At 38.7% G+C, this 26,316-nt stretch overlaps 1 protein-coding gene across 1 annotated transcript in view; it reads left to right on the top strand.

Moving 5' to 3' along the window:
* ADAMTSL3 (ADAMTS like 3) overlaps positions 1-26,316 on the top strand; it is a 165,463-nt gene that overhangs the window by 88,851 nt on the left and 50,296 nt on the right. The window contains exons 6-11 of the mRNA XM_054272627.1: positions 5,421-5,547; positions 14,035-14,109; positions 19,257-19,414; positions 20,372-20,483; positions 23,090-23,228; positions 24,832-24,882. Of these exons, the coding sequence (XP_054128602.1) occupies positions 5,421-5,547; positions 14,035-14,109; positions 19,257-19,414; positions 20,372-20,483; positions 23,090-23,228; positions 24,832-24,882 (662 nt within the window). The remainder of the gene's footprint in view (positions 1-5,420; positions 5,548-14,034; positions 14,110-19,256; positions 19,415-20,371; positions 20,484-23,089; positions 23,229-24,831; positions 24,883-26,316) is intronic.

Here is a 26,316-nt window from a genome sequence, read left to right as displayed (position 1 = left end):
AATAGAAGCTTGCCTAATATTTTTAATGGAATCACTGATAAATGAGAGTCTGTATCAATAATAAATTTCTTAGTCAAACTAGGAAATTATATAGTATTTAACAAATACATTGCTGAATATTTAAATGCCATGTCTGCTAAAGAGCTTGGTCTAAGACATGGTAGATAGAAAAATAATGACACTAGTGCAGCTTCAGTTTTAATGTTTCATAGAATTTATGTATCTGTCGCAAATAAAAATTGCAGTGATTTATTCTTTTGTGGCTGCTTCTATAAGGAGAACTCAGAATATTTGTTTTTTCTGGCTATACCTGGATCTTTGGCTCCAGAGGGCCCTAGAAGGGGGAAAGCTCATTTTGAAAGAGAAATATTATTTATAATTATCTATACTGCTGGATATGATTTCATGCTTTTGATACTAATATTGACACTTAACACTTACATGATGCTTGTTATACAGAGATGTCTGGTTTTACTCATCTCTGAAATAAATATTTTTATTTTGTAAAGTGTATGTTTATCTTCAGCTTATTTTTTTGATGTATATAATCTTGAGTCATTGGCATTCCAGAAAACTTGAATAATTGAAATTGAATTTAGGATGGCTGAAGCAATGGTATAACAAACAAATGTTGAAATTTTGAAACTTAATTCTTTATCAGATTCTGCACTTCTAGTCCATGTTTGTATTTTTACTTATTAAGAGAAGTCTCTGAAAGGATGGAGGGAGGGTGTGGATGGGATTTGCCTTGTTTTTCACTATGGTGCTTTTTTACTGTATTGGAATTTCAGTTAAAATTCTGTCATCTTGCAGTCCTTTCAATTTTCTTATCATACTTAATTATAAACATCTTAACAAAGGAAGCCTTTTGAATTTAACAGATTATTCTTGGACCTTCACAAATCAAAATTAACATGCTACATTAATTTCTTTGTTTGAGTCCAATTCCTCAGCTGAAACACTACTAATTGAATATGACCTAAAGAAACAGCTTTACATGAGCTTCTGAGTGATTTTTGGATTCACATTTGCCAAAATATTTTTAATGTTCCATAGTCACGTTTAATATATCAGCAGCGATTTCATTCTTCTCTTTCATCCATATTGCTGTATTTTATACCCTGACCTTTTGCTCTTCCTTTGCCTTTCTGAACCTACATGAACTATTCTAAGCATGCTCCAAAGTATTTAACACCCTTCAGGATTGTCTTTCACAACAGCACTGCCATGCTAAGGTTTGTTGGAGCAGATGAGGGGTTTTGTTCACTGCTTAACCAGATGCTTTCTATCTGAGCTGCTTGTGAGAAAACTATACATAATGCTGTAAACTGTATAGCTCTTTTTCATCTTTCTTTTTTTTCCCCCCCTTTGAGAGAACAGACAAGTAACTTATTCAGGTTCTGTCCAAAAATATTAATGGATTGGAGGCCTGTTTCTGAAAAGAATCCTGCCATATCCAAATTAATTTGTACCCCACCATGGACAATTTTATAAATTCACAAACTGCACATTTCCTCAATACTCTTCTTATATTAAATTTTTACTTGCTATTTGTTTTGTTACATATTGGTGAATACTCTCCTTGCTGTCTGAGGAGCTCAATTACAACCTGGTCATTACAGTACCTGTATCATTTTTTGGGATGATGATATTTATTATTACAAATTTCTTAAATTCACTGGATCCCAACCCTTCCATTACACAGTTTGTGTTATCAGTTGTTTCATTAATTCAGCCTATGTTAAAATCACCTAATATTATTTCTGACTATGCCCTAAAAGCCTGCAGATGTTTTCCCAGTCTGCCTGTAATATTTACAGCTGATCCCTTTGCTCTGTAAACAGCAAGCAATGTGGGGTAAATTAATCCCACAAAATGCCTTAATTGTGAAAATCATCAGCCTCTTTGGCTGGCTGGGGTGGAGGAAGGCTGCTGCCATTTATCATTTTCTTGTCCTTGTTGCAGCTTTATTTGCAAATAACCAAATTTACTGTCTTCAAAATGTTTCATCGAACACTTTTTTTTCCTCTTTGGTAGTTATTGGCTGAAATAAGAATACCTTAAATTCATAATATTTTTTGTCACAATGCCATATGCTTTTGAGAACCTGTTTCCAAGGCTGTGCCTTACAGCTGCCTCTTCTGGTGAGATCTGTGGCTGTTCAGCTCACCTGAGGCATACCTGATCAAGGGTTTGCAAACAGATAAAAAAGGCTGGCTCTAGACTCTGAGGTATGAAATATGTCCCATCCCAGAGTTCACTTATTAAAATTCCTTTTTGAATTAGCTCTTAATTTGTGGCTTGTCACTTAAAAACCTGTGAAATTTTTGGGTCCCTCATGTTAAACAAAATCTGGGATTCTATGCTCACTTCAAGTCGAAGTTATTGTGATTATAATTCGAGTTGTTTTCTAAATTGTGTTCCCAGATATCATTGCTTGTTATTCATATTTGTAACAGCTGATGTAAACATAATGTGGGAAGGAAATCTGCAGAGGGTGAATGCCTCTAGCTGAACACACCACCTCTGCTGTCAGGGGAGCTGTAAACCTTTTCCCACATCCAGGTCCCTTGCAGCTAGCACTCCTGTCTTATTTCTGTGGCATTTCTGTGTTATTAAAAAATAAGCAATAATACTATATGAAACAGCCCTCCAAAGCATGCTGCCGTGCTGATTATCTTTTTGTACATTCTGTGTAGGACACAATAATGCCTTGTGTTTGCACAGTTGTGTGATTTTTGTTACACCCAGTGGGAGTTTGTTTTCACAGGGGCTGTGTGGAAGAGCCCAGGCTGGATGTTTGTTATCGTCATGTTGGGCTCTAATGGGCTGGTCCTGCTCTGCTTGCTCAGTGCCCTCCTCCCACTAAAGACCTGCAGCATCTGCAGCCTGCAAATATACAAAAGCTTAAACTAAGAAAAATAGCACTTTTCCACACAGGGTGTTGCAATATGCAGCTTATTTTTTCCTTTGAAATTAATTGATGAGTGAATAAATGGTTTTTTAATATATAGAAAAGGAGACTTCAGTATGAAACAGGGATGTATTAGATATATCTGTGGAAAGATTAACTTACAACTTACCTCCATGTTCTACTAGTATCTTTATGTGAATAAGGGCAGGAGGATCAGTGGAGAACAGTGATAACTTTAGAAGTCTTCCAAATAGAAATATAGACTCTCTCAGCCTCTGGTGTGGTCTCCATCACTGCACCATCTGCATGCTTCACAATATTTAGGAGATTAATTCATGCAACAACTCTGTCAGCTGGGGTTCTGCAGTTAGATCTCTTCCATGGTTTGGAATGGAAAAGCACAGGAATTTTCAAGGGTCAGAAAAGAAATTCTGTTGTGGAGCTGGGAACTGAAAGAGTTGTCAATGCTGAGGCAAATGTGTCTGTGAAGAACATTATTACTATATCCCATAAAGTTTCATCTGCTTTCTGATTCACAGAGTGGCCCAGTCAGTTTCTGTTTCTTAAATGATGCTTTCATTCATTTCTCAATGTTAATTGTTTATAAAATGTGAAGATAGACTTGTTTATAGTCATTTGCTTACAACCTTTTTATGTTTTTCTGGGTGTCAATAAGGAGCCCAGAGCTAATTCTAAGGACAACTTCAGGTGCAAATCCTTTAATCTGTAATCCATGCCTAAATTACAGCACAGTGTTCCCACATGCCTCCTGTGTGGTAAATAAGCACCTGTTCTGAGATGGTCTGAGTTCACACGTGTGTATTTGCTTTATTTTTACAACTAAGTTTTTGTTAAAACCCAAATGATTTACTGTTAGTGTTAAGTGCCTTATTTATGTTTAAAATTAATTCCTTGCTGGGCTAGAATTAAGGACCCCTTCAATTGCAGGAATAAAATAATTTCCTGCTGCTAATGTCGATTTCTCTGGAAAATCTGAAGCCCTTGGGGAGGAGATGCCTTCCCTGCAGGTCTCTCAAGTAAAGGACTGTAAACTGTCCCCACTGATGCCCTCCTCTAAAGGGAATTCAGGCTGTAAGGAATTGGGAAAATAAGGGAAAGGGGCTGAAGGGGGAGGTGGGGCTGCTTTGTTTTTTTTTCCACAGACATGTGAAACTTTGAGATTGCGTTTCTCCGTGTTTGGCAGTGGATGTGTGTGATTTGTGTGTCTGTGTGTGTGTGTGTGTTGACTCAGCCCTGCCTCTTACGTGTGGACTGGATCCTCACCTCTCCGAGGGGATCGTGTGTCAGCTCTGGCACAGCACAGGTCCAGGATCTTGGCAGCTGAGCTGCCCCTTCCAAGCATTTTTATATAGGAAGAGGCGTGTGCTGGCCAGCTTCAGAATTCTAGCACTGCTTTTAACTCTGAGTTCCCAGAAGGTTTTTTATCCGTTTGTCAGTTTGGATTTTTGTTAAATATACATACACCCATGACAAATTAGCTGCCCTTCTCAGGGGTATGCGAATGTAAGAGCCAGGTAGGCTGGCTTGAGAAAACTTGAAGCTGGAGATCAGCTTTTTACCACATTGTTCAGCATTTGGTATTCCCTGAAAGATTCTTTTATGAAATGATAAAGAGTAACATAGGTGACGCCAAATATTTTTCTTCCATTCATCAGGAAGCTGCTTTCAGTCAATTTTTGTGTATTCTTTGTCTTTCCATTCTCACTCCCATCTTTCTTGTGGAGTTGACTGATATGGCAGAAAAAGAAAAACCTGGAAAAATGTTTTCATTATAATTTGAGGATTTTCAGTTGACAGGGTTTTTTTTTTTAATTGCTTTTTGAATTTTTGGCAGGGTTTTAAGTTTGGGTGTTTTTATAATAATCTTTGGAAAGTTTTATAGAATGGGTCTTATATTCATAATCCAGAAAAAAATCCAAAGGTGAGAAGTGAATCGTCCAAGTTTTTTAAAAGCTGGTTAACAAATGTGTATGTAATTGATATTGATGTAAATGGCAAATAGATCTACACAAGTGCCAGTTAAATTCTGGATGGCCAAGACACTAGAATGTTAGCACTGCCCTCAACTCCCTGTCCATGAAGCTGAGGGCTGAGTACCCTTTAAATTTTTAACTTGGATTATTTAATTGCATTTATCCTTTCTCAGACATAATTAAACAGGTGATGAAAACCAAATTGTAAATAACTTAGCTATGCCTTGTCTTGGAAAGAATAATGCTCAATGGTATTCATTCACATAAGTAGTGGGAAACAGATTCATGTATTTCCTATGCTTGAATAGCTTCATATATCAGTTGTTGTGGTTCATCATTAAAATCATGGAAATGACAGCATGCTTTTAAAACCCTAAATGGCAAGATATGCTTTGATAGAATGAGGCCAACTCATAAAATCAAAAGGATAACATAATAAATAAAATTCCAGAAACCTGAGCATGTCTGCTGCAGCTCTGCCCTCCTTGTGACTGTGCTGTTGATGTTGGCAGGCGGTGGGCTGCGATCGGCAGCTCGGGAGCAACGCCAAGGAAGACAACTGTGGGATCTGTGCAGGAGATGGCTCCACGTGCAGGCTGGTGAGGGGACAGGCTAAGGCACACGTCTCACCAGAAAAAAGTAGGTTGCAAATTGATCCTGTGGTGATTTATCCTTGACTGTGTTTTCTTCTTGTATATCAGCGTGTATATTGCAGTGACCTCTTAGCCAGATACTTGTTTGCAGTTTTGCAAAGCTGCTTATTCTGAAGTCTGTGCTAGATTAGTCTGCTGAAATTCCGTGAGGGATGCCACACATTAGGATACAGCTAGGAAAGAATTTGAGATATGCATTTTTTTTTTTTTTAATAGAGCTACTCAATTCATTCTATCAGGAATAACCATCAAGATGCACATCTTATTTTAGAGGGTATCCTCATGTTGCAGTATATGTGATGCTGCAGCAATCCATGGAAACATCTTATAGATGGTTTTATGGAAACAGAGGCCTGTGCTTGTAAGTCCCTGGTTTTCAAATTAACTTTGATTTTTTAAAATTTTGTTGTTGTTGTTGTTTGTGGGTTTTTTTGTGATGTCCAAAGACAGTTGGACTTCAGAGGGAAGTTACTACTTGTATTGCACAAAAAGCACAAAGTGAAAGGGACTGATGCTTCCATCTCTTTTTTGTGTGTTTGACTCAATTTCCACCATGCTTTCTCAAAATAATGAACATCTTACTGGGAGTAAGTCTGTAGGTCTCAGTAATATTTGAAATATAAAATATAATATATAAATACAATATATAAAAGAGGAAGGGAAAAATTGGAATTAGACCCTTTACTGGAATCTGAAGAGTCTGGCTATTTTGATATGCAGGCAAAGTTTTCCAAAGACTCCCCTCTGACACTGGTGCTCTCCACCCTCACAGATGATGCCCCCTGGAATCTCACAGCACATGTCCCATGTATTTATCATATGAATAGTTGCCTCACATAATTTTTTCTTTTTCTGAACTCACATTGTGTATTTGTCACATAGAGATGGGGCCTTTGGGGTAATTACCTTCCTGCAAAGTCACTAGATAGAAGGGTGCTCTTGAAGTCAGTGCTCAAAGTTCAAATGCAACCAGGTTTTCTTTTTAATGGATGAAGCCCCTGCCTCTGACAGCTGCCTATGTTTTAATACTGTTGTATTTCAGCCTGCAAAGATTTCACTTACGCACTGATTTTGAAAGAGCTTTGTCTAATGAATCAGGCTAAAATCTTATTGCAGTATATATAACTAATTCCCATGGGTTTTTCAATGCCTCTGTTTGCAGTATGCTTCAGTTTGGATGTAACTTGGAGTAGTTTATTTGTTATCCCAATGCTCATTGCTTTGCTGTGTGGTGCCTTGACTGGCCTGGAAGGGTGTTGGGCACCACTGTGCAAGAGCATAATTTCTGCAATTCAATACATGTGTATAGCAAAGATAATCTAAATCAAAAAGTGCCTGGTTGTGTGGCAGTGACTTTTAAAAGGATAATTTTCCACAAGCCAAAGAGCCTTTTTTTACGTATTAGATGGTCTATCAGTGTTAGCCTTTGCCTTGCTTTGACTAAAGGTGTTTTTTATTGATGGGAGAGTGTAGTTCAGTAATTTATAAAATTTTTCATCATGAAAGAGGGAGAAAATGCCTTGAATGCTTACAATGAGCTGAAAAAGAATTTTCATGGGGGGCCACTTTTTATTCATTTGCCATATCAAAGACTCAGAACTTCTGATCATCATAGATCAAGCACTTGTAAAGCAAATACTTTTGTAGCCTCCAAGTTGTAGTTGTTTTGTGTCTCTAGATAGATACAGATATATAGGGATATATATGCACAAAATAGCTTTTTCCCTTTCTGATGCGAAGGTCAGCTGGAATTGAAGATGTTTGTGTTGTTTATTCCAGCTTTACAGCACCAGATATTCTCCTGGGGAAGGATGATCCCTGGGGACACCATAGCTGGTTCTAAGGCAGCCCAAATAAACTTTATGGATTGGTGACTGTGATTGGATAGCTCATGATAAGTGAAATAAAAAGTTTCACATTTAATTGCTGCTTAGGATGGAAGTACAGTAAAAACAAAGTGGTAAAAGGGATCTGGTTTTGAAACTGTCATTTTATGACAGAAAATATTAATTTCACTTGTGGTGTTCTGGCTCAGGTAAGAGCTGTCTAGAGCTGACATCACTTGGTGGAAGGTCTCCCATTGCCTTGAAGGTTCTGAAGAATGCCTATAGTTCATTGTTTCCTCTGTTATAACTCAGTGTCTCCTTAAGAGCCCTTTAAAATTAAAGACCAAGAAAGACTGTTCTGAGGAAAGATGTCAGTTTTGCCAAGTTTTGGGTTTATCTTGCACTGCAGTAGGCTGGATGATATGAATGAATTACCACTGGCATAAGCTAAACAATCCACATGATACTAAATTCAGAACTTGATGTTTTTCTTGGTTATTGTGATGGTGCCAAAATATATTTTGGGTCAAGTTGTTCAGCACTATGCAATGAGTTCCATATAATCATCCTGTGTGTGAATGAAATGTGGAAATAAAGCCATCCTTTCTTTGTGGTAAAATGTCAGTGGAGGGAGGCACATTATCTTCCAAAGAGTCATTTGGAAGCTTTCAGAATAGTGTTGAGAAAATATCGACACATGACAGAAATGTATTTAAGATGGAGCTTAAGGCTGTGAGCAGGATGTAAATTTTACTGTTCAATGAAGCAAATTAAAAAATTGGAAGGGAAAGCAAGAGCCAAAGATTTTAGTATTTAAAAAAAGCATAAGGGAAAATGAAGTGCTTGGTTATCTTAGCCCTTATTTTAAAACAAAGAAATTTAGGCATTGATAGCAAATGATTTCTCATGAAGGACTAATTTTGTTTTATTATCTTTTTTGTATGTTTTTACATTAAATTAATGTCTTTGATCAGAAAGTTAAACAGCAGTGATAGGGAGCTTACTGTTTTGCAAATATGAAAGGAACAATTATTTCAAAAGTTTATTTTTTCCACTAACACTTAATTGCCTCTGAAAGACAAAGTAAGTTAAACTTCTGTCAGCAAGCCAGATTCTAACATTCTGGTAAAATGATTAAAGGTTTGACTAACGATATTCAAACAAAAAGTGTAATAGGTTGTAAAATGTACCATCCCACTGGGAAATGAGATATCATGAGCCTGAAGTTTCTAGTACTAAATGCATGGAACTCCCATTAACTCTACTGCGCTTTGTGCACATGGAAAAATGGTAGGATTGGGCCCTCATATCTCCTTTCTGCACCATTGTTGGCAGAAATGGTAGAAAAATGTTCTGGTCCTGATACCAACACAGAAGACAAGGTGCTGGTTCAGCGGGGGGTGAAGTTGAAGGTGTGGACTTGTCCCAATCTGGTTTTATTTGATTCCCAAACTACAAGATACTTGCAAGATTTGCCTTTCTTAAGGTTTTGCTGAAGAGCATCTTATAAAAGCTTTCACTGGTGATGGCTTTGTAACTGCTTGAATTTCCTTTTGCCATGTGCTTTATTTCCTATGGCACTTTGTAATATACCATTGGTCCCTTCCTCTCACATGATGTATGCCATCATCCCCAAGCATGCTTAACCAAAAACCCAATTTCACTTTGGTCATTTATCTAAATAGTGACCTTTGGCACAGCTCCCTCTTCTGTGTCATCAGCCAGCTCAACTTTATGACAGCTTCTTGCCTCACGTTATTTTTCCCTCTTTGAAATAAATATACATGGAGCTAGCAACCCCAATTGTCAAGGTTGCTTGATACCTCATTTTATATGAAGGGTTATTTTCCAAAATTAGACAGTTGTGTCAGTAACTTCTCATGCCAGGTGCTATGTGTTTTGGAGAAAATTCAGCCAAAACAGCTCAGCATATTCCAAGGACACAGAAGAGAAAAACATGTTGTTTCCCACTGTCAAAACATTCTTGAAACCTTTTATTTAATATGTCTTAAAATCCCCCCATTGTTGGACTTGATCACAGATCAGGGATTTGAAATTTGGCAGGCAATGATCTTCTGGTCATGGATAAGTCTTTTGCAATGTCTGTGAACATCAACACATATTTTACTACAACCTTTACAAAAAATCCCCAACCTTTTCCCGCAATTTCAGTGGAATCTTCTAGGATGTTAATGGCTGAAATTTCTGAAAACTTGTCCTTTTAAGTGTTCTCTAGCTTGTTACAAGTCCTGACTGCAAACAGATTGCATGTGTGGAGCCTCCTTAGAATACATTAACGTGTTGCTCTTCCAGAAATAAGCTATTAAATGTTTTCCTTGAGCTTACTCTTACTTTCTGCTTTACTGCAGTGTGGACCAGGTGCCACAGGATGAGCTCTGTGATGCCTCCTACCTCACATTCAAGCATTCAGAAGAGATTTTGTGGAGAGCTTCCAATATCCTGAGCATCAGAGTTATGACAGGGAGTGATGAGATCACATGAGAAGAGGGAAAGATGAGATGAGCTAAACAGGAATATTTGCCATTAGTTCATGCAGTGAAGGAAAGGCAGATGTGAGAAGGTGGGTGGAGGTTTTGGGACTGGCTGTACAGACACACTGAGTCAAGGAAAGAGGAAGAGAAGACTGAGATTAGATAAGGAATCTGGGTGGGAGATGGAGTCAAAAACACTTGGAGAGGAAGAGGAAAAATCAACTATCTGTAGAGCCAGAAGAGGGAATTGGGACTGGTCTGGCAGGAAAGCTGTGTGTGGGGAGGGATAGGATGCCAATGCATTAGTGTTCCAGTATGGATAAGGAGCATGTTTTTTCAAGCAAATTTCATCATGATCCTAACATACTGGTCATCAGTTCACATCACAGAGTGGTCTTGGAAAGCATAAATTGGAATTTTTTGGATGAAGCTAAACCAGAAGATGTGTCCCAGAAAAGCACCTGATGTTCTCCAGCAGCTATAAGATATCCAGTCCATGGAATCAGACTAGAATTAGTCCCAACAAGGCACCTGCAATTTTGCGGTGTGGATTCTGGGTCTTCAGCACCAACTGGTTCAGTTTAGACATCCCTTTACTTTGCTTGGTTTACTTGAGGCTGTTACAGATAGTATGAAGCCTCCTTCTGTACTTTCATGGTCCCTTTTGTCTTGAAGCAATTTCTTAGTAAGAACATTGGCTATTTCATGACTCATTTTGTACTGCATTTCCTTAAGATCCATTCTCTTGAGGGGCTGTTTACTGCATGTCTCTTATGTTTTCTCCAGTGCATGTATTTGGGTTTGCTTTCATTAGGCAGGTCAGCACAAAGCCCAGCAGAAATGCCTTCTGGAATTATGCCTGATGCCAGAGTGGATGAGGGAAGCCACTGCAATAAGGTTCCAAATATTTTGAGATTTTTAGTTCCTGTGTGCTGCAGTTGTTCCTCTTTGTATTTTGAGAGCACAAAGGTCTTCAATCAGAACCAGGGAGCCAGCAAATAAGTTCTGAGCAAATACATAGAAAGAAAGTCATTTTATAGACCCGAAATAAACCTCTGGCCTGCTATAAGAGGAGAGAGGGGAAAAATCCCAACTGGCCCATATGTGAAACAGTAAATGGGTCCACCATGGCCCACATGGAAAAATAAATAAAACCTGCTGAATTGGATTGAGTTTAGGAATGTGGCTCCTTTATTTTGATCCTGGGGATTAGCTCCCAGTCTTACCATAGCAGGGAGTCTGATCTTGCTCTCATTGAGATCCAAAATCTAAATCCACATTAACACCATAGAAACAGGATCAAACCTTGACATCTGAAGTAAAAGTAATCCAGGAGCTTAATCAGCAAGTGCTGTGTTGTGTGCACACATTTCCTGAGAGAGTCTCTGGGTGAGAGTGGAGGGAGATGGCTCCATGTGCTGCTGGGAATGCCTGTCCTGAAAGCAGTGCTAGAATAGAGAGACAATATCTCACCTGCTTCTCAGTTTTTAAGGTGACAAGTTTTTAAGGTTTTCATCTTTAGACAAAGGTCAGCAATTAACTTTCAAAGAAATACTGTAAGGGGGAAAAAAAATTTAATCAAAAATTCTCGGTATGGATTTCAGGGTAGCAATTTCCCCTCATGTTTTTGTAAGAGTTCACTGCTTTTAGCAGTGTGGACCCTACTGATTTAATAGGAAATGTACAGCATAACTGTGTTAAATGGGTTTACAGAGCCTTGTGTTTCTTTAAGAATATGAATTACATTCAACTGAGAACCAGAAACCTTTGGAATATATAATTTTTAGGAGGCAGATCTGGACAACCTTAACTATTGTTTCAAAACTGTCCTTAGGAGAAAGAACTGACCCTTATGGTCAGTTCTGTCCCATATCTTCCAAACCCTCATCTCTGTTCAGAAGTCCAAAAATCCCACATTTATTTTTTCCTGTAATTTATTTCATCTCAAGGAAAGACTGCCCTAGGTCATGATTATCTCAGTCAGGTTACAAAAATCTCCTGCTGTCAGACTTCTTGACAGGTCTGTGGGCTGCAGAGGCTGCCTGCTGCTGCGGCGGTGAGCTCAGCCATCCCTAATGCAAATAAAACACTTTCTGCTAATATTGTCTCTGCTGCAGAGAAACACCAAATTTAGCACCCCCATGAGACTTTTGGACCATATCAGAGAGTGCTTGGGTGAGGGTGGAATGTCTGTAGTACTGCAAAAGGAATGTGAGGCATCCTGGAAAGGGATCTGCAGGGTCTGCCTGTGGGGAGGTGCAGGGAGCTCAGCAGATCGACCCTGCTGCTCTCCAAGGAGCAGTGCTGCACATCTGTGCACATCTGCAAAGCCAGCCTGTGGCCCTGCAGCAGGGGCTGCCCTCAGCTCCACTTCAGAGCAGCAGGTCATGCATTCTGAACTGGCCATCGTCTGACTTTATGGAGGTTTTGTGCTGTGTCTGACCTTGGTTGTTATCAGGATGGGATTTAATTCCCAACCAAGTAAGCACAGGTGGGCCCCTCAAACCTGCTTTCTCTCAAATACTGTTGAGCACATGTGAATTCAGTAGTTATTTCCTTACTTTAAAGATATACACACCCACTACCTCCTGGCTATCTTTAGCAATTCCTCTGATGAAAAACCAAGATGCAAAAAGATATTAAGTGGTTCGGTAGTTAATGTTTTTTCCAGGACTCCTTAGTTGTATTATTGTTTTACTGTAGTATTTTTCACTCTGGTGGAATACACAAGAATGAAATTAATAAAGCTCATATTTTATTACATCCAAAATAAATTGTTATATTTTAATGTCCTTCCTAGAAATTGACGATATAAAAACTGTAACATAAGAAGGTGTTTATTTCAGAAAAAATAATTGCAGTATTTGCTTGAAGTATTCTGAACATTTGGCAGGAAATCATACTTATGCTAAGGAGATGTAAACCAGAAGCTGATAATTTAGCATCTACTATAAAGGGGTCCCGTTTGAAGTGGAAAGAAACCTTTTTAGACTATTTTTTTAGTTAAAACTAAACTCAACTATTCTTCCTCTAAATATTTTATGGGTGATTCTGGAGCTGGTGTATCACTGACTTTCAACACACATTACTTTTTGAATCTGCAAAAAGGAACTTCCTCTGCAGCAGCCACTGAATGTGCATTAGTTTCATCACCAAGCAGAGCATCTTGTGCAGGGTGCAGCTGCACAGGGCACGTGTGGCAGGGGCTGCCTTGCAGAAGGGATGCAGTTGGGCCATGATGGAAATGGGTGACAGCTCCTGGGATGCTGCTCTCTCCCTTTTGTGGATATCCCTGTGGATATCCCTTTCCTGAGAGCACTGCTTTTGTTGGCATGAGGGTCTCTAGCGTGTTGGTTTGACTGGTAACTTGGTTTGCTTGGGCAAATCACAGATTTCCTCCATTTGAAATGAGAAGTAATAACTTTCCGCCTTTGTAAAATGCACTGAAGTAAGTGTGTTGCACATTTATATATGGAGAGGCCCTTCAGGCAGCCAAAAGCTGTTTTGTATTGATATGTCCTGTTGGGGGCTGGTTTGGTTTATAGTTCATTTTAAATTGAGCCTCTTACTGGAAGAAATGATCTTATATGGTAAGTTAGATGCAGACGCCCTTATAACATATACCTTATAGCTATTATACATTTGCTCTTAACTAGTCTGTAATTGGTTAAGGGTTAGTGTTAAGTAGATGATTTATTTCCTGTAAGTCCTGCCACTTATTAAAGTTGTGACCTGCAGCAGGAAATGAGGTGTGGGCAAAATGAGACTGAACAGCTGCAGGTTTTTTGTAAGGGGGAAGGACTACTTAGCAGATTCCTTATGTCAATTCAGTGATTAGAAAATACAACTAGGACAACAGAGTGCAAATATGTTCCTAATACACTACTGACATTTCAGTTGTTATTGTTAATAGCAAATTATTTTCCAAGAGAAAGCAAGATTTACAAGTCCATTTATAGGTCTTAATAGTTGCATGACATATAAAACAGACTCAGTACACTGTACTTAATAAAATAACATATTATTTTTAATAGAAAAACTGTGAAAGCTGTCAAATATTTTCTTAGACACATTTGAGGGTTTTCAGTCTAATTATGTGACATACAAATTCCCTGATGAAAGATAATTTCTAAACCAGTTCTTTAATATTTGTAGGGGAAGAAACTGTGATTGCTGTACCACATGGGAGTCGCAGTGTGAGAATCACCCTGAAAGGACCAGCACACCTTGGTATGACTGAATGTTTTATCTATTTATACATAGGCAGAAGATAAAAACAGAACCTTGTATCTGAACTCATCCAAACTTTGGAAAATATGGGTAAGATCATGACCTTGATACCTTGATTCCTCTTCCCATCTTTAACATCCAGCCTGGAGATAGTCCTAGAGAGCAGTGGAAAGTTTACTTGGTAAAGAGAAATAGAATACATGCAGGTGGTTTCTATTCCTTCCATTTAAACCAACATAAGGCATCTCAAATACAGTATACTCTTAAAACACACAAAAAAAAAAACCTTGCAGAGGATTATGTGTGGAACCAACAACCCTTGCACAACTCAGCACCAGATTTCTGTTGAAGCCTCTGACAAGTGATCTAGTTCCAAATGCAGTTGGGTGAACAACTACAGAAGTCTTGCTTCCATGTAATTCTTTTAGTCATTGCATACCACCAATGAGAAACAGTTTGTTCTTCTGTAAGACAATTGTTTCCAATATTTTCTTATAAGGCTGATGGCAGTATTTATAGCAACTTCCTTATCTGTAGGCCTAGTTTGCCCAGAGAATTGATGGTTTCAGTTCAATGGTAAGTGAATACCAAGCAATGAGATAAACTATTCATTTAACTTTGAACAATTTTTTCATCCAGATATAGTCTGGATGATAGAAATAAAAAGAACTTCAGGTCTGAGATATGTAAACAGAAGTAAAAAATACTTTTTATTTGAAAATTGCTCATCAGTTTGTTTGATTTTCCAAAATATATTGTCAAATTCTTTCAAAGAAAAAAACTGAAATAAAACTCTCTCTTCAGAACAGCTCCAGAGTGACAATAACTTCTAGATATACTACTTATATTTAAAAAAGTACAAAGCTGAATTTATATTGAAATAAATAATATTCCTTTAAAACTGTTGAGGGGATGTGTGAAGGAGTGATTCTGACCAGTTCAGGTCAGGACTCTTGGACTTTCTTAAGTAGTTCTGCAGAAGGAAGTTGTTGTTTCAGCTTTGTATGAGGAAAAAGTACTAGATTGAGTGGCTCTTGGGGGATTTCTGGAAAGCTCCTGAGGAATGCAGCAGCAGGTCAGTAACTGAGTACAGAGTGCTCCTGGCTTCCTACCCAGGGTGGTTCTCTAAAGAAGCTGTGGCTTGGCATCACCTTTGTTAGTTCACTCTCTAGCTGGACAGGAATTGAGAAATGTTCCCTTAACCACTTCCACCAGCACATCTGTTTGCAAATCTGCAAGGATTTAGACATTTTTTACCTAAAATTAAAATTGCAGAGGTAAAGAACGACTGAGAGTTGTTGTGGGGAGGGAAGTGAGAATTGCTTCTGGCTTCATAGCCAGGTCTCCAAGAGCTGATACCCCAGAGGTGCTTCTCCACCCTCCCACTGTACGTGTTGCTGGGTGTTTGTCACTTAACAGAAAATACCAAATGATCCCTTGCTGCAAATTCATCAACTTTTGTGTGGGTGTGCTGGTAGAATTAAAGCCAGAATTCAAAAAAAAAAAAAAAAAAAATCTACTATTACAGGTTCCATTTGTCAGAGATGTTTTTCCTGGCTTGCCATGAGTTGAATTTAACAGGTGAGGCAGGGACTACTTATTGTTAAAGTTTTATACTGCCTCCTGTTGCCAGTATATATTTGTCCTTCAAGTGGAGTCAGCAGCAATAGCAAAAACTTGAAGAGCACTTTGGAGTGTCTGGCACTTTTCCCTTTATCATGTGTTCAGTGGGGCTTCATCTTCGGTTTATGATCTGGTCTTGTTCCAGGAAAGCACAGCTGCTGGACTAATCAAAAATGGAAATGTGGTTGGAGATGTAGCACATAACAGATTTGAAACAAATGCTCTGAGCATTGTTTTGCAACCTGCAGTTAGTGTTTGAGCAAGGACTGCTTTTCTTTGCAACTGATTAGAATAAGTGTTTTGTTTGTGTTTCTGGGCACTTAAACAGGCAGCAGATTGATCATCATGCAACTTTGGGTTTTTAACAAATATGGCCCCCCTGTATTTCTGCCTGCTAGGGTTTGGTGAAAGATTTGGTGGAAAATAACCAAGTAATTAGCACAAAAATGGGTCTGAATAAAATGTTTCATTGTGTTAGCTTTGTTTTTGATTTGGACTGTATCATGGCTTTTCTAGTAGTTGTTTTAAGAGCATTAGAATCAAAAGTAAGACTGAAAGTTCCCTGAAATTAATCCTCCAGCAGAAGAAACAGGAAAACCAGAAGCTAATATTTTTACAAGTGGCTAATGCTAGATAACTGAGTTCGTGAACTTAGGGAGGTTAAACGTTACTGAAAGGAACTGAAATGTTTTTCTTTTTGTCAATTTTTTCTTTGCTCACAGAGATTTGCATCATGTACAGCCTTTAGCAGTGGGTTTGTGCACTGCTCTGCCTTTGACAGATGCTCTGAGGAGTGCGGTGTTGCTTTTCTTGCATTTTGAGATGAATGTTTTGGTTTTGTGCTACCTACAAATGAATCACAGAAAAGAAGCAGCTTTTGGGCAGCACCATGCTTGTTCTTTATTGCACTGGGAGCAGGAGCAGCTTCCCTGGGAACTCCTTCATGCACAGGGAGGAACCTGCAGAGGGTTTTCTGTGCCTCGCTGCCCTGCTCCTTCCTGCCACCAGGACAATGGGGGGATGCTGCCCACAGCTGGGCAAGGCATTTGCCACTTTTGTCAAGGGAGGGAAAGTAATTAAACACAAATTGTTACAGGTCATTGGCACTGGTGATTGTCCTGCTAGGCACAGAAACAGGTGAGCACTCAAGAGAATTCCCTGTCCATGCGACACACCTGGAATCTCAAGGAATTGATTTAGGATGGGGAAGCTTACTCCTGAAGTCAAACTTCTCAGGTCTTTAGTATAACAGGATGCTGCAGAACAAAGAAACATTTGGTGAATTCTTTTCTTGTCATGAAACCAGCTGATCAAACCTGTGTTCTCAGTTTCTTCTCTGAAATCAATAAATGAACAGTTTTTGAGGGAGGAATTCCTCCCCAATAAGCATCATTATGTTATGTTATGTGTTAAATACACCAAGTGCTTGGGGTCACAAGAATGCATTGCACCAGATGTAATCCATTGTGCTGTGGAATATCTCCTCATCTCCCTGTGTGACACAGGACAAATCTGAGCAGCAGTTCTGGCCTTCAATGGTGTCACCTCCAGAGACACAGGCCATGGCTCCATAGCTGCACCTTGCAAATAAACACATTATTTGCATCCACATCAAGTGTAGCTCTAAGGTGAATGTGTCAGCTCTCTGGAGTTACTGTCTTGTTGGTTGCTGAACAGTATTCTTGGTTTCTTCTTGGAAAAACATCCAAAATGTTTTTTTTAATTGAAAAAGTAGTAAAAAGACTGTTCAGAAATGCAGCTGAGGTCACCAAATAAAAATTTTCATCATCTTTTTGCACCAGCTGGATTGTGATGCCTTAAATGCTAGTTTCAAGAGGGTCCTGTACTCCTGAGCATCTTACTGAATTTATTTGGAGTTGGAAGTACTTAAGATTTGATTTTACACATAATTAAAAAAATGAAAGAGTAACAGTCACTGTTACTTACTTTTAAGCAGTGTTTGTGATCAAGCAGTAAGTTTGTCATTTAAACATGAAGTTTGGAATCAAGGCTTGCAGAAGCTTAATCCAAGAATTCTGAGTTCCATATATTTTAAAGGGTTATTTTGTAATGCAATCAGGAAAGGACACTTCCATAAAAGTGACAAACAGAAATATGTAATAATCATGTAAATCCTTCTTTTTTCTGGGATTAGTTGATATCTATTTGTTCCTAATGGAAATGTATTGGACAGTGGGGCACACTGATTCCCAGAGATTTATGTTTTCTCTTTGACAAAGTACATTTTATTCACCACCAGATTCATACCCTGTGATTAACATAAAGTCATTTCCTAGAAACAAATCCTTCCTGAAACTTCCTTCCAGCCATGTATGTGATCTTTGTTATACCTAGGAGCACAGTGGAACCTAATGCTTAGAAGCTTGGGATAATGGTGGTATGTTTTCAAGGAATTTAATTAATTCTATAATTTCTTTATTCTCTTTGTTGGGGTGCTCCAGAATGCATATTTGTTTAAAAAATATGAAGGAAGAAAACAGTTAATGATGGGTTTCAGCATTCACAGTATGTTTTCAGTGCAGGTAAAACCAGATGCTTTTAACCTAAATGATCTAGCCTGACTTAGGTAACTTTGTTTAAAGTACCAAAAAAGGCAAGGTAGTGGGAGAAAGAGGGTATTTATAGCTCATCAAAAGATTCCTTTTAGCTTGGCCTGAGCTCATCTGAGATTCATGCTTTTCTCATGCAGTGCTCTGGTAGATTGTAACCAGACCAGGGTATTTCAAGTCATGCATTTTGCTGTGCCTGTGTGCTGTACTACACAGAGCCCAGAATTCTACCTTGGTTATGAATATCTTCCTTTAGCTTTGTCCACTTACAGTTCAGTCAGCTTTCTGGAAGTGATTTAATCTTAAAATGCTTCATCTGTCTTCTGGAGGCTGTGGGCTGTTAGTTTAATCTGTTTCCAAGGAGTGGAGAACGATTCAGAAAGGGTTTTCATCGCCAGCTGTTGTGGGAAGGGCCGTCTCTGCAGCTGCCCACCTCCTGGCCCTGCTCCTTCCTCCCTTGGGAAATGCTCAGAGCTGAGTTAGGGATCTTGGGGCAGTGAGTCAGGTATTGAGGTGAGTGTCAGGTGGGTTTGGCACCGTTCAGGCTTCTCTGGAGACTGATTGCTCAGATTGCTTGGCTTTTGAGTTGCATGGAAGTATGAGGTATTTTTCTCTATATTGATTCTATCAATTTTGAGTTTCTTTCAGCTTTCCCTGCTCAAGCTATTGCTTATATCAAGTGTTACAGAGCACTTGGTGTAGGAAAAACTGTCTCAGAAGTGCTTCTGGTATGAAAGAATAGTGTGTTCAGACAGATATTCCTGTATTGACTTGTCTTGCAATTATCTATCAGCCTATAATCTGAAGCAGTTCATATTCTCACAGATTCTCTGGGTGTGTTTTTACTGCACATATGCAGCTGGTACTTGCAAGGCAAAGTTGTAAACATTACTTTCTGATTTTCTTGAAAGCAAAAACCTGTTTAAGTTTACTAATTACACGTTTCTTCTTTAGTTATAGAGTCAAAAACACTACAAGGAGAAAAGGGAGAGCACAGTTTCAATGCCCCTGGAACATTTGTCATTGAAAATACAACTGTTGAATTTCAGAAGAGCACAGACAGGGAAATCATAAAGATCCAGGGGCCTCTTGGAGCAGATTTCATTATCAAGGTGGGGTGTGTGAATGTACAAATCTACAAGGTTATTGCAAGTACAGGCAACACAGTGGTGGCTGTCCATCAGCTTGTAGCAACACAACAAAATCTTTTAGCTAGCAAGTAAGAAATCCTAATTACAGTCTAGAGATCATTTATGCCAAGAAAATCCAAATAAATTAAAATGTTATGTGATTAATGTCTTTATTGTGATGGAAATTACCACAGGATCTTTAATGGTAAAAATGGGCAGGATTTTTGTTTTAAATACTGCTGGAAGAGTCACAGTGTGACCCTGTGCAGTGCTAATCCAATTGCAGACTGCCACCTACTGAACCTGAGCACTGCTTCCAGCAGCACCTCCAATCTCCCTCAGACACTGCTCATCCAGCCACTGACCATTTCCAGTCATTTTAAATTTTTTTCTGTCCAGAACACAAACCAGTGGCTTGCATCACACATTAAGATATAAGTAGGAGCATATCAGAATTTGACTTCCAAAGGAAGGCACTCATACACTTTGCCATTGGAAGTGACAGAAGTTTCAGTATTATCAGACTGCATGTCATTACCTGCACATTGTAGAAATAGGATTTCAGTTGTTTTCCTTTTGCATCTCCAGTACCATGTGCAGCTAGACTTGCCTGACATTGTGCTTGGATCACTTTTAGACTTCTTTCTGCAGTAAATTTCAAAATTTTTATTAACAAAGAGATAAACCAAAAGAATACAGATAAGAACTTCGCTATTTGAGGATAGATAATCAAATGGTCACATTAATGCCTTGAATAATTTGAAAAAACAAAGCACATTCAAATATTTGGCTATTGGGAACTTAAATTTGATGACTACTCTAAACTTTCTAGAAGTTTTTTGTCTTAGCCTGCACTGCTATTATGCATGAACTCTGTTTTGAAATGGCATGAGCAGCTGAGTGCAGTGTACATGTGTGTTGTAATGGAAATTTCTTCAGACCAGGTACTCTGGATCAAAAGAGAGTGTGGTTCAGTTCTTCTTCTATCAACCCATCAGTCACCAATGGAGACAGACAGAGTTCTTCCCCTGCACAGTGACGTGTGGTGGAGGTAAGTAATGTCAATTCTTCAGCAGTGATAACAGCTCAAGATTAAAAGGAGCTGATTTACAACCTTTGTTCTGCATTTTTAGTGGTTAGATGTTTGTGTTTCTCTGAACACAGGTAACTCCTCAGCAAAATAAATGACAGAGCAGCAGCTAGGCTGGTTAAACTGGTATCAGCATAGAGGTTTTTACATGTTGTCACTGGAAATCATGTTTTTCCATAGCTGATGTTCATTTGAGTAAGAACATTGACTAAGATATAAAAATACAGAGTTCAAAATGGAAAATTGCAACTCCTAGTGGATATTTGGGGAAAGAAAGCAAAGAAACCTGATGAGATTTTAAAATAAGAATAATCAAGAGGTGAAAAAGTATTTCTGGCCTCAGTAGGATACATGAGGGTGAGTTTTAGAGCATTTAGTTGAGGAATTAGTTATACAGAAAGCAGAATAAGTAAACAGAATTTAAAGAACAACTGCTCTCAGTACCTTTGGCTGTCTGATTTTAGACATTTGGTCCTGATGGTGGCTAGAGCAGCACATGTGGTATTGTAGCATCCACTCCTGATTTAAGCCCTGCAGCTTAGATGAAGTGTAGCTTCATTCTGCTTATCCAGCCCAGCCCACAGCCTGTCATGTCTGGTTCTGCAAAAAAAAGTGTGAGCTCATGGTAGGAGGAGTGTTTGACACTGCAGATAGCAGCTTCCCTTCAGCCAGCATTCCCCAGGTCACCTGGAAAACAGAGCAGGACCCTGGTGATAGCGATACTGGGATTTTCTAGAGAGTGCAAATGTGGTTTAAATAGTTACTTGGGGCATGAATAAAGAGAGTGAGAGATGTTTAAAGTACAAGCAGAGTCTGGGGATCTTTTGAAGGACCATCCATTTTGGCATTTGCACCTCCCTGTGATCTGAAATGCAGACAATGTATGTGTCTGATATGCAGTCCCACAGGAAACTACTGTATCTTATGAGATACTTGGCCTCATGAAGTGTGATCCTTGCTGGAGCTCTGAGTGGCAATGCATATCCTCTGATGATTCCATCACACTGTGTTTATAATTTTTTTTTCCTTAACTTGTCTGACAAGGGAAGAAGTATAAAGCATCACAGTTACTTTTGAGGACAGCATGTAAACACTGGATAGCCCAAGGGAGATATTTACCTTCAAAGGTGTTGGCTCAAATCCAGCCTTATTCAGACTGCTGTTATGGCTTGAAAATTATAGCTACATGTCAATCTCTTTGAAACCATGCAGGGTGTTCAAAGCCCTGCTTTGTGGCTGTTTGCCCATGTTATAAAACTGGTACCTTTGTCAGAGGGGCTTGGCAATCCTCAGGGGGGACAGGAACTGAGGAAGCACAAAAACTGAGCTGCTCAGCCATGACAGTAGTAGTGTTAGGAATGGCATGCAGGGAAGTTGTATTGCAGCTGCTTGGCTTTAACCTGTTATCTTAGATTTATCTGGATTTAGTGTCCAGATTGTCTGTTTGGCATCTGGTACTGGCAGTGAAAGAAAAGGTTCCTCACTACAGAGATTTGGAATTAGTACATTGCTATTCCTCACTTGGATGCTGCCTCTATCTTTAATTCTGTAATCTCCATATGTTGGAAGGGGCATCTCAGAAAGCACAGTCAAGCTTGAATGAGTGTTTAAAAATTGTTTCTCTTGTTTGCAAGTGACATTTCTTCTGGATCCTTTCAGTACTTGCAAGAACTGAAACATAGATGCTGCGAGCCCTGGAACTGCTTAGTTCTTAATGGTTATCACTCTCATGCATGATGACACTTTGGATCAGCCAAGAGACACACAGCTGAAGCCACTGACACATGATACTTAGCATTTTCAGTAGGCACAGGGACTTGTGCTGCTAGTTTGTTGACTCGGTCTGATTTTAATTCTTGTGGTCTAAAACTTTTTTTCTCTGCACATACCAGAACATCCTCCTCTCCTCAGTTTAAGTCCAAGTAAGCTTTTTTGAATGAGTCTTTTTTTTCTTAGCCAAAAAATAACCTAGTGGTTTATAAAACCCAGATCCCTTCTTGCAACCAGTCTCCACACATATTTTATTATTTGTTTTTCACTGAGTAGTTAGTTCAAGTCTTCTTTTGTTGGCTCTTCAACTCGGAATGTTCTTGAATCTATTTCTTGGTTTTCTACAGTTCCTTAGCAATGTTTTTGGATCCCATCTTCAATTCCTCTGGCTTTCTGTCTCAAGTATTTATTTCTTTTAGCATGAATGACTGTTTAATATAGCTCTCCAACATACTGGTAACTCCTCCTTGGAGGAGGGCAGTTATACATTGTGGATCATGTACTAGAGCCATATGGCTTCATAGTTTTGCTTTCTGACGGGTGAGCTGGTGCAGTACAAGTATTCCTGCATCAGAAGGAAATATGTGTGCCTCTACTCTTAGAATATTAGTAGAATAAAGAGCTGGAAGCTCATTTAGTGTTAAGACAGGTTAATATAACTGCTGTGCTGAATTGCCTTAAATGAAGGTCTGGTTGTGCATTTCCTGTTTCCTTGTTTAAAAGCAAACCAAAAAAGAGTAAGACAGAAAATTAATTCTATGGGGAGAAAAGGCTGTTTAACTTTGCTCCTTCCCTAGGTTATCAGCTTAATTCAGCTGAGTGTGTGGACATTCGTCTGAAGCGTGTTGTTCCTGACCACTACTGCCATTATCACCCAGAAAACAAGAAGCCAAAGCCCAAGCTGAAGGAATGCAACATGGATCCCTGCCCTTCCAGGTCTGCATGGCAAACAAATCTGTGTGTGACAGGCAGTTACTAAGGAAGCAGGAATTGTACTTACTTAATTTCAATTCTTTTTACCTTTAAGGCTACTTAATCTTGGTTGGTTACTGCATATCTTAAAGGCTGATATCTCTACCAGTAGATGTGTGGCACTTCTTCAGTGCTGCAGAATAGAAGATTTTGCTTATATAGAGATATTGCAAATATCACTTTGCCAAAGGGCTAATTCTGTTTTGTCTGTGGCTGAGTAGTGCAGCAGTAGTGTGAGGATCTTGTGAGTCTGTGTGAGGAGGACAGAGGATTTGCCTACTCTTGGATTTATTGATGCTGCCATTCAGAACATCTCAACAGCCAGACAGAAGCTCCAGTGAGTGCAAGTGTTCACATGGTTTAACTTGGTTTATTCATTTGCCTGCCGTAAAAGTTTGGTACTTCATTGTTACTGTAGTGTTGACAATTTAATAATTGAAGCTTGGGCCTATTTGTTTGGGTTTTTTAAAATTAGGCATTAAAAAAAATAATTCCAAGTAAATATCCTTTGGTACAAACGCCACAGGATATTAGTGCCAAATTGTAAAGGCTACAGTACACATAAATTGTATTGAATTGCACTACAGTATTTCAAACTAACTTTTGGATTGTCTGGTGAGGTTTCCTGGCTGTGCTAAAGAATCTTAAAATAACATCACAGTATCAAGTCCCAGAACCTCACATTAATATGCCAGCTGGCCGAGCTAGAGTTATATGCAAGAAAAGGAAACACTCTCAATGGATTTCATTTCCTATAGCTAAACTGTCCATTTCCTTTCATTCCTGTTGAACATAATCGTTGATAGTGACCTCTAACAGTTATAGATGTGCAGACTTTCAAGAGTTTTTCCTGGAGAGTTGATCACTGTATGAAGCAGAAAGACTTCAGTAATACTCGATGGCAATGGGTGCCAAATGTTCCAAAGCTGGAATGGGAAAATTAGGGGAAAGAAAGGGTGTAATTATATTTTACCTTGCAAATTTAGCTTATACAGTCAGGAAAAGGAAAGTACTACTGGGTATAATACCATATTTCCTAGCATTGGAAGTTAAGTTTTATATTGGAATTAAATACCTACATCGGACCACAACAGCTTTATACCTGCTCTATGCTATGCATTTCAAACAAACTCTAGAAGGGTGCTAAGCAGCATTCAGAACCTATCGAGGATTAATCTTGTGATGTATTTATTTCACTGACACTCATGTCCCTCAGCAGTCTTTGTTACAGATAGAAGTATGTGAATATCTTTTTGTTAATGAAGTAACACAGACCTAAAGGGTCACTGATAATAAATTTCTTTGCTGGAGGCTTGCTCATTTAATATTTTATTTCATTTATGGCATGAAATAGAGAAGCTGTATGTTGAATAATTCTTTATCCATGCAGAAAAGGTAAGATTGTTCAAGTCATAAGGTTCACCATAAGGCTCATGTGTAATGAAGTAAGATTCCTGCATTTCACATGGGGAATTGCTTACTTCAAGCATGATCACATAAAAGTATGTACTTGATGTACAGTCTTGGATATGAGAAGTAATGATGAAATATTTATTTTCTTTGACAGTGATGGATTTAAAGAAATCATGCCCTATGATCACTTCCAGCCACTTCCTCGGTATGTATAACCAGGACAGCACATGTGTCAGCTTTAGCACAATTTCACTGCAAATATGCTACTTCAGTACTAAGATAATGGGACATATTTTGATTTTTTTTTTTTTTTTTTTTTTTTAATACAGGAGGTTAAGTTTACAAGAGTCCTGTAAACATCTCTGAATCTTGTGATTTATTTTAGTGTGCTCTGGATGATTAGCTTAACAGTCAGAGGTTAATATGCTCTTCTTGAAAATACCAATGTGAAGTCTTTAAAATAAACAGTTGTCCCCCTCAGCCTTTTCTGGCTGTAGTGCTGAGAAGATCATCTTTAAACTGCATGTATGAATTCTTGTCTTGAAAGGTTTTTCTTTTGACAGTGTATGAGATTTTATAAAACAGGCCTTGCGATGTACAGGATTCTGGAAATTCTTTTTCTCTTGAGAGATCTGATCCTTCTCCTCTTTACATTCTGCGGTCTATAGACTATTTATTGACATCAAAGATGGCACATCACTTTCAAAATACAAAATTGTTGCAATATCTGTTTCCTTAAATTAGGCCATCAAAGAACAGTTTGTTACTTTTTTAAAAAAATTTTTAACACCTGAATCAATTACAAGGATTTAAAACTTCTCAGGAACCCTTAGATATTTTAGAAAGAATGTTAGGATTAAAGAGTATTGAGTCACATTTGCTTTTAATGTAAAGAATTATAGTCGATGAGTTGGTTGCATATTTATGTGAGTTGAACCTCTGCTTTATTATGTCATGTAATGAATAATGTGTATTTTTCTAAAGAAGTAAAGATATGAAGTAATAAGAATGAAATCATCGACTTGCACAGCTTAGGGGAGCTACTGATTACAGCTGATATAAATGTCATAGTTTATTTCTGTAGCAATTTGTCCTTGTGGATCTGCTGTCCTGTGATACTTTGGCTTTCATGCATAGATGGGGATTTTTTTTCCTCTGTACCTTTATCCGGTAGAGTCCTCTAATTATATTCTGTGCCTCTCCCTTTCCATTTCTTCTGCCAATGCCTTTGTACTTCAGATCTCTCCTGGAACTCAGCTTAATTTATTTACAGGAGTATTTCATCTTCTGAACCACTTACGGCTTGGAGACCACTTGGAAGAGAAATTTAATCCCCTCTTCTCTGCTTTGCTGTGCTCAGCACGTTTGCATGACACTGTGGTGAGATAGATTATGTCTGTGATAAAGCTGTGGGCAGGATCTCTTATTTCAAACACTCAGAACCACAGGCAGAGTCCCACCTCATTTCAGCACCTCGGTGTGCTCTGTCAGAAAGCATCATGGTCTTCCTGGGTGATGCTTCAGAGGAAGGGCTGTGAAACAGCAGGCAGCCAAGCAGGGCTCAGAGCTGGTGCCAGCAGGAAGGAGAGAGGAAATGGGCTGTGTTTTACTGGGAGGGCTTGTAAGGAAACACCACAAA

The sequence above is a fragment of the Melozone crissalis genome, unplaced genomic scaffold (assembly GCF_028551555.1).
Source record: "Melozone crissalis strain CALT ecotype California unplaced genomic scaffold, PUWL_Pcris_2 ptg000014l_1, whole genome shotgun sequence".
NCBI classification, from domain to species: domain Eukaryota; kingdom Metazoa; phylum Chordata; class Aves; order Passeriformes; family Passerellidae; genus Melozone; species Melozone crissalis.
Note: the sequence above shows the minus strand (reverse complement) of the source record. Positions and strands in the feature narration are given on the sequence as shown.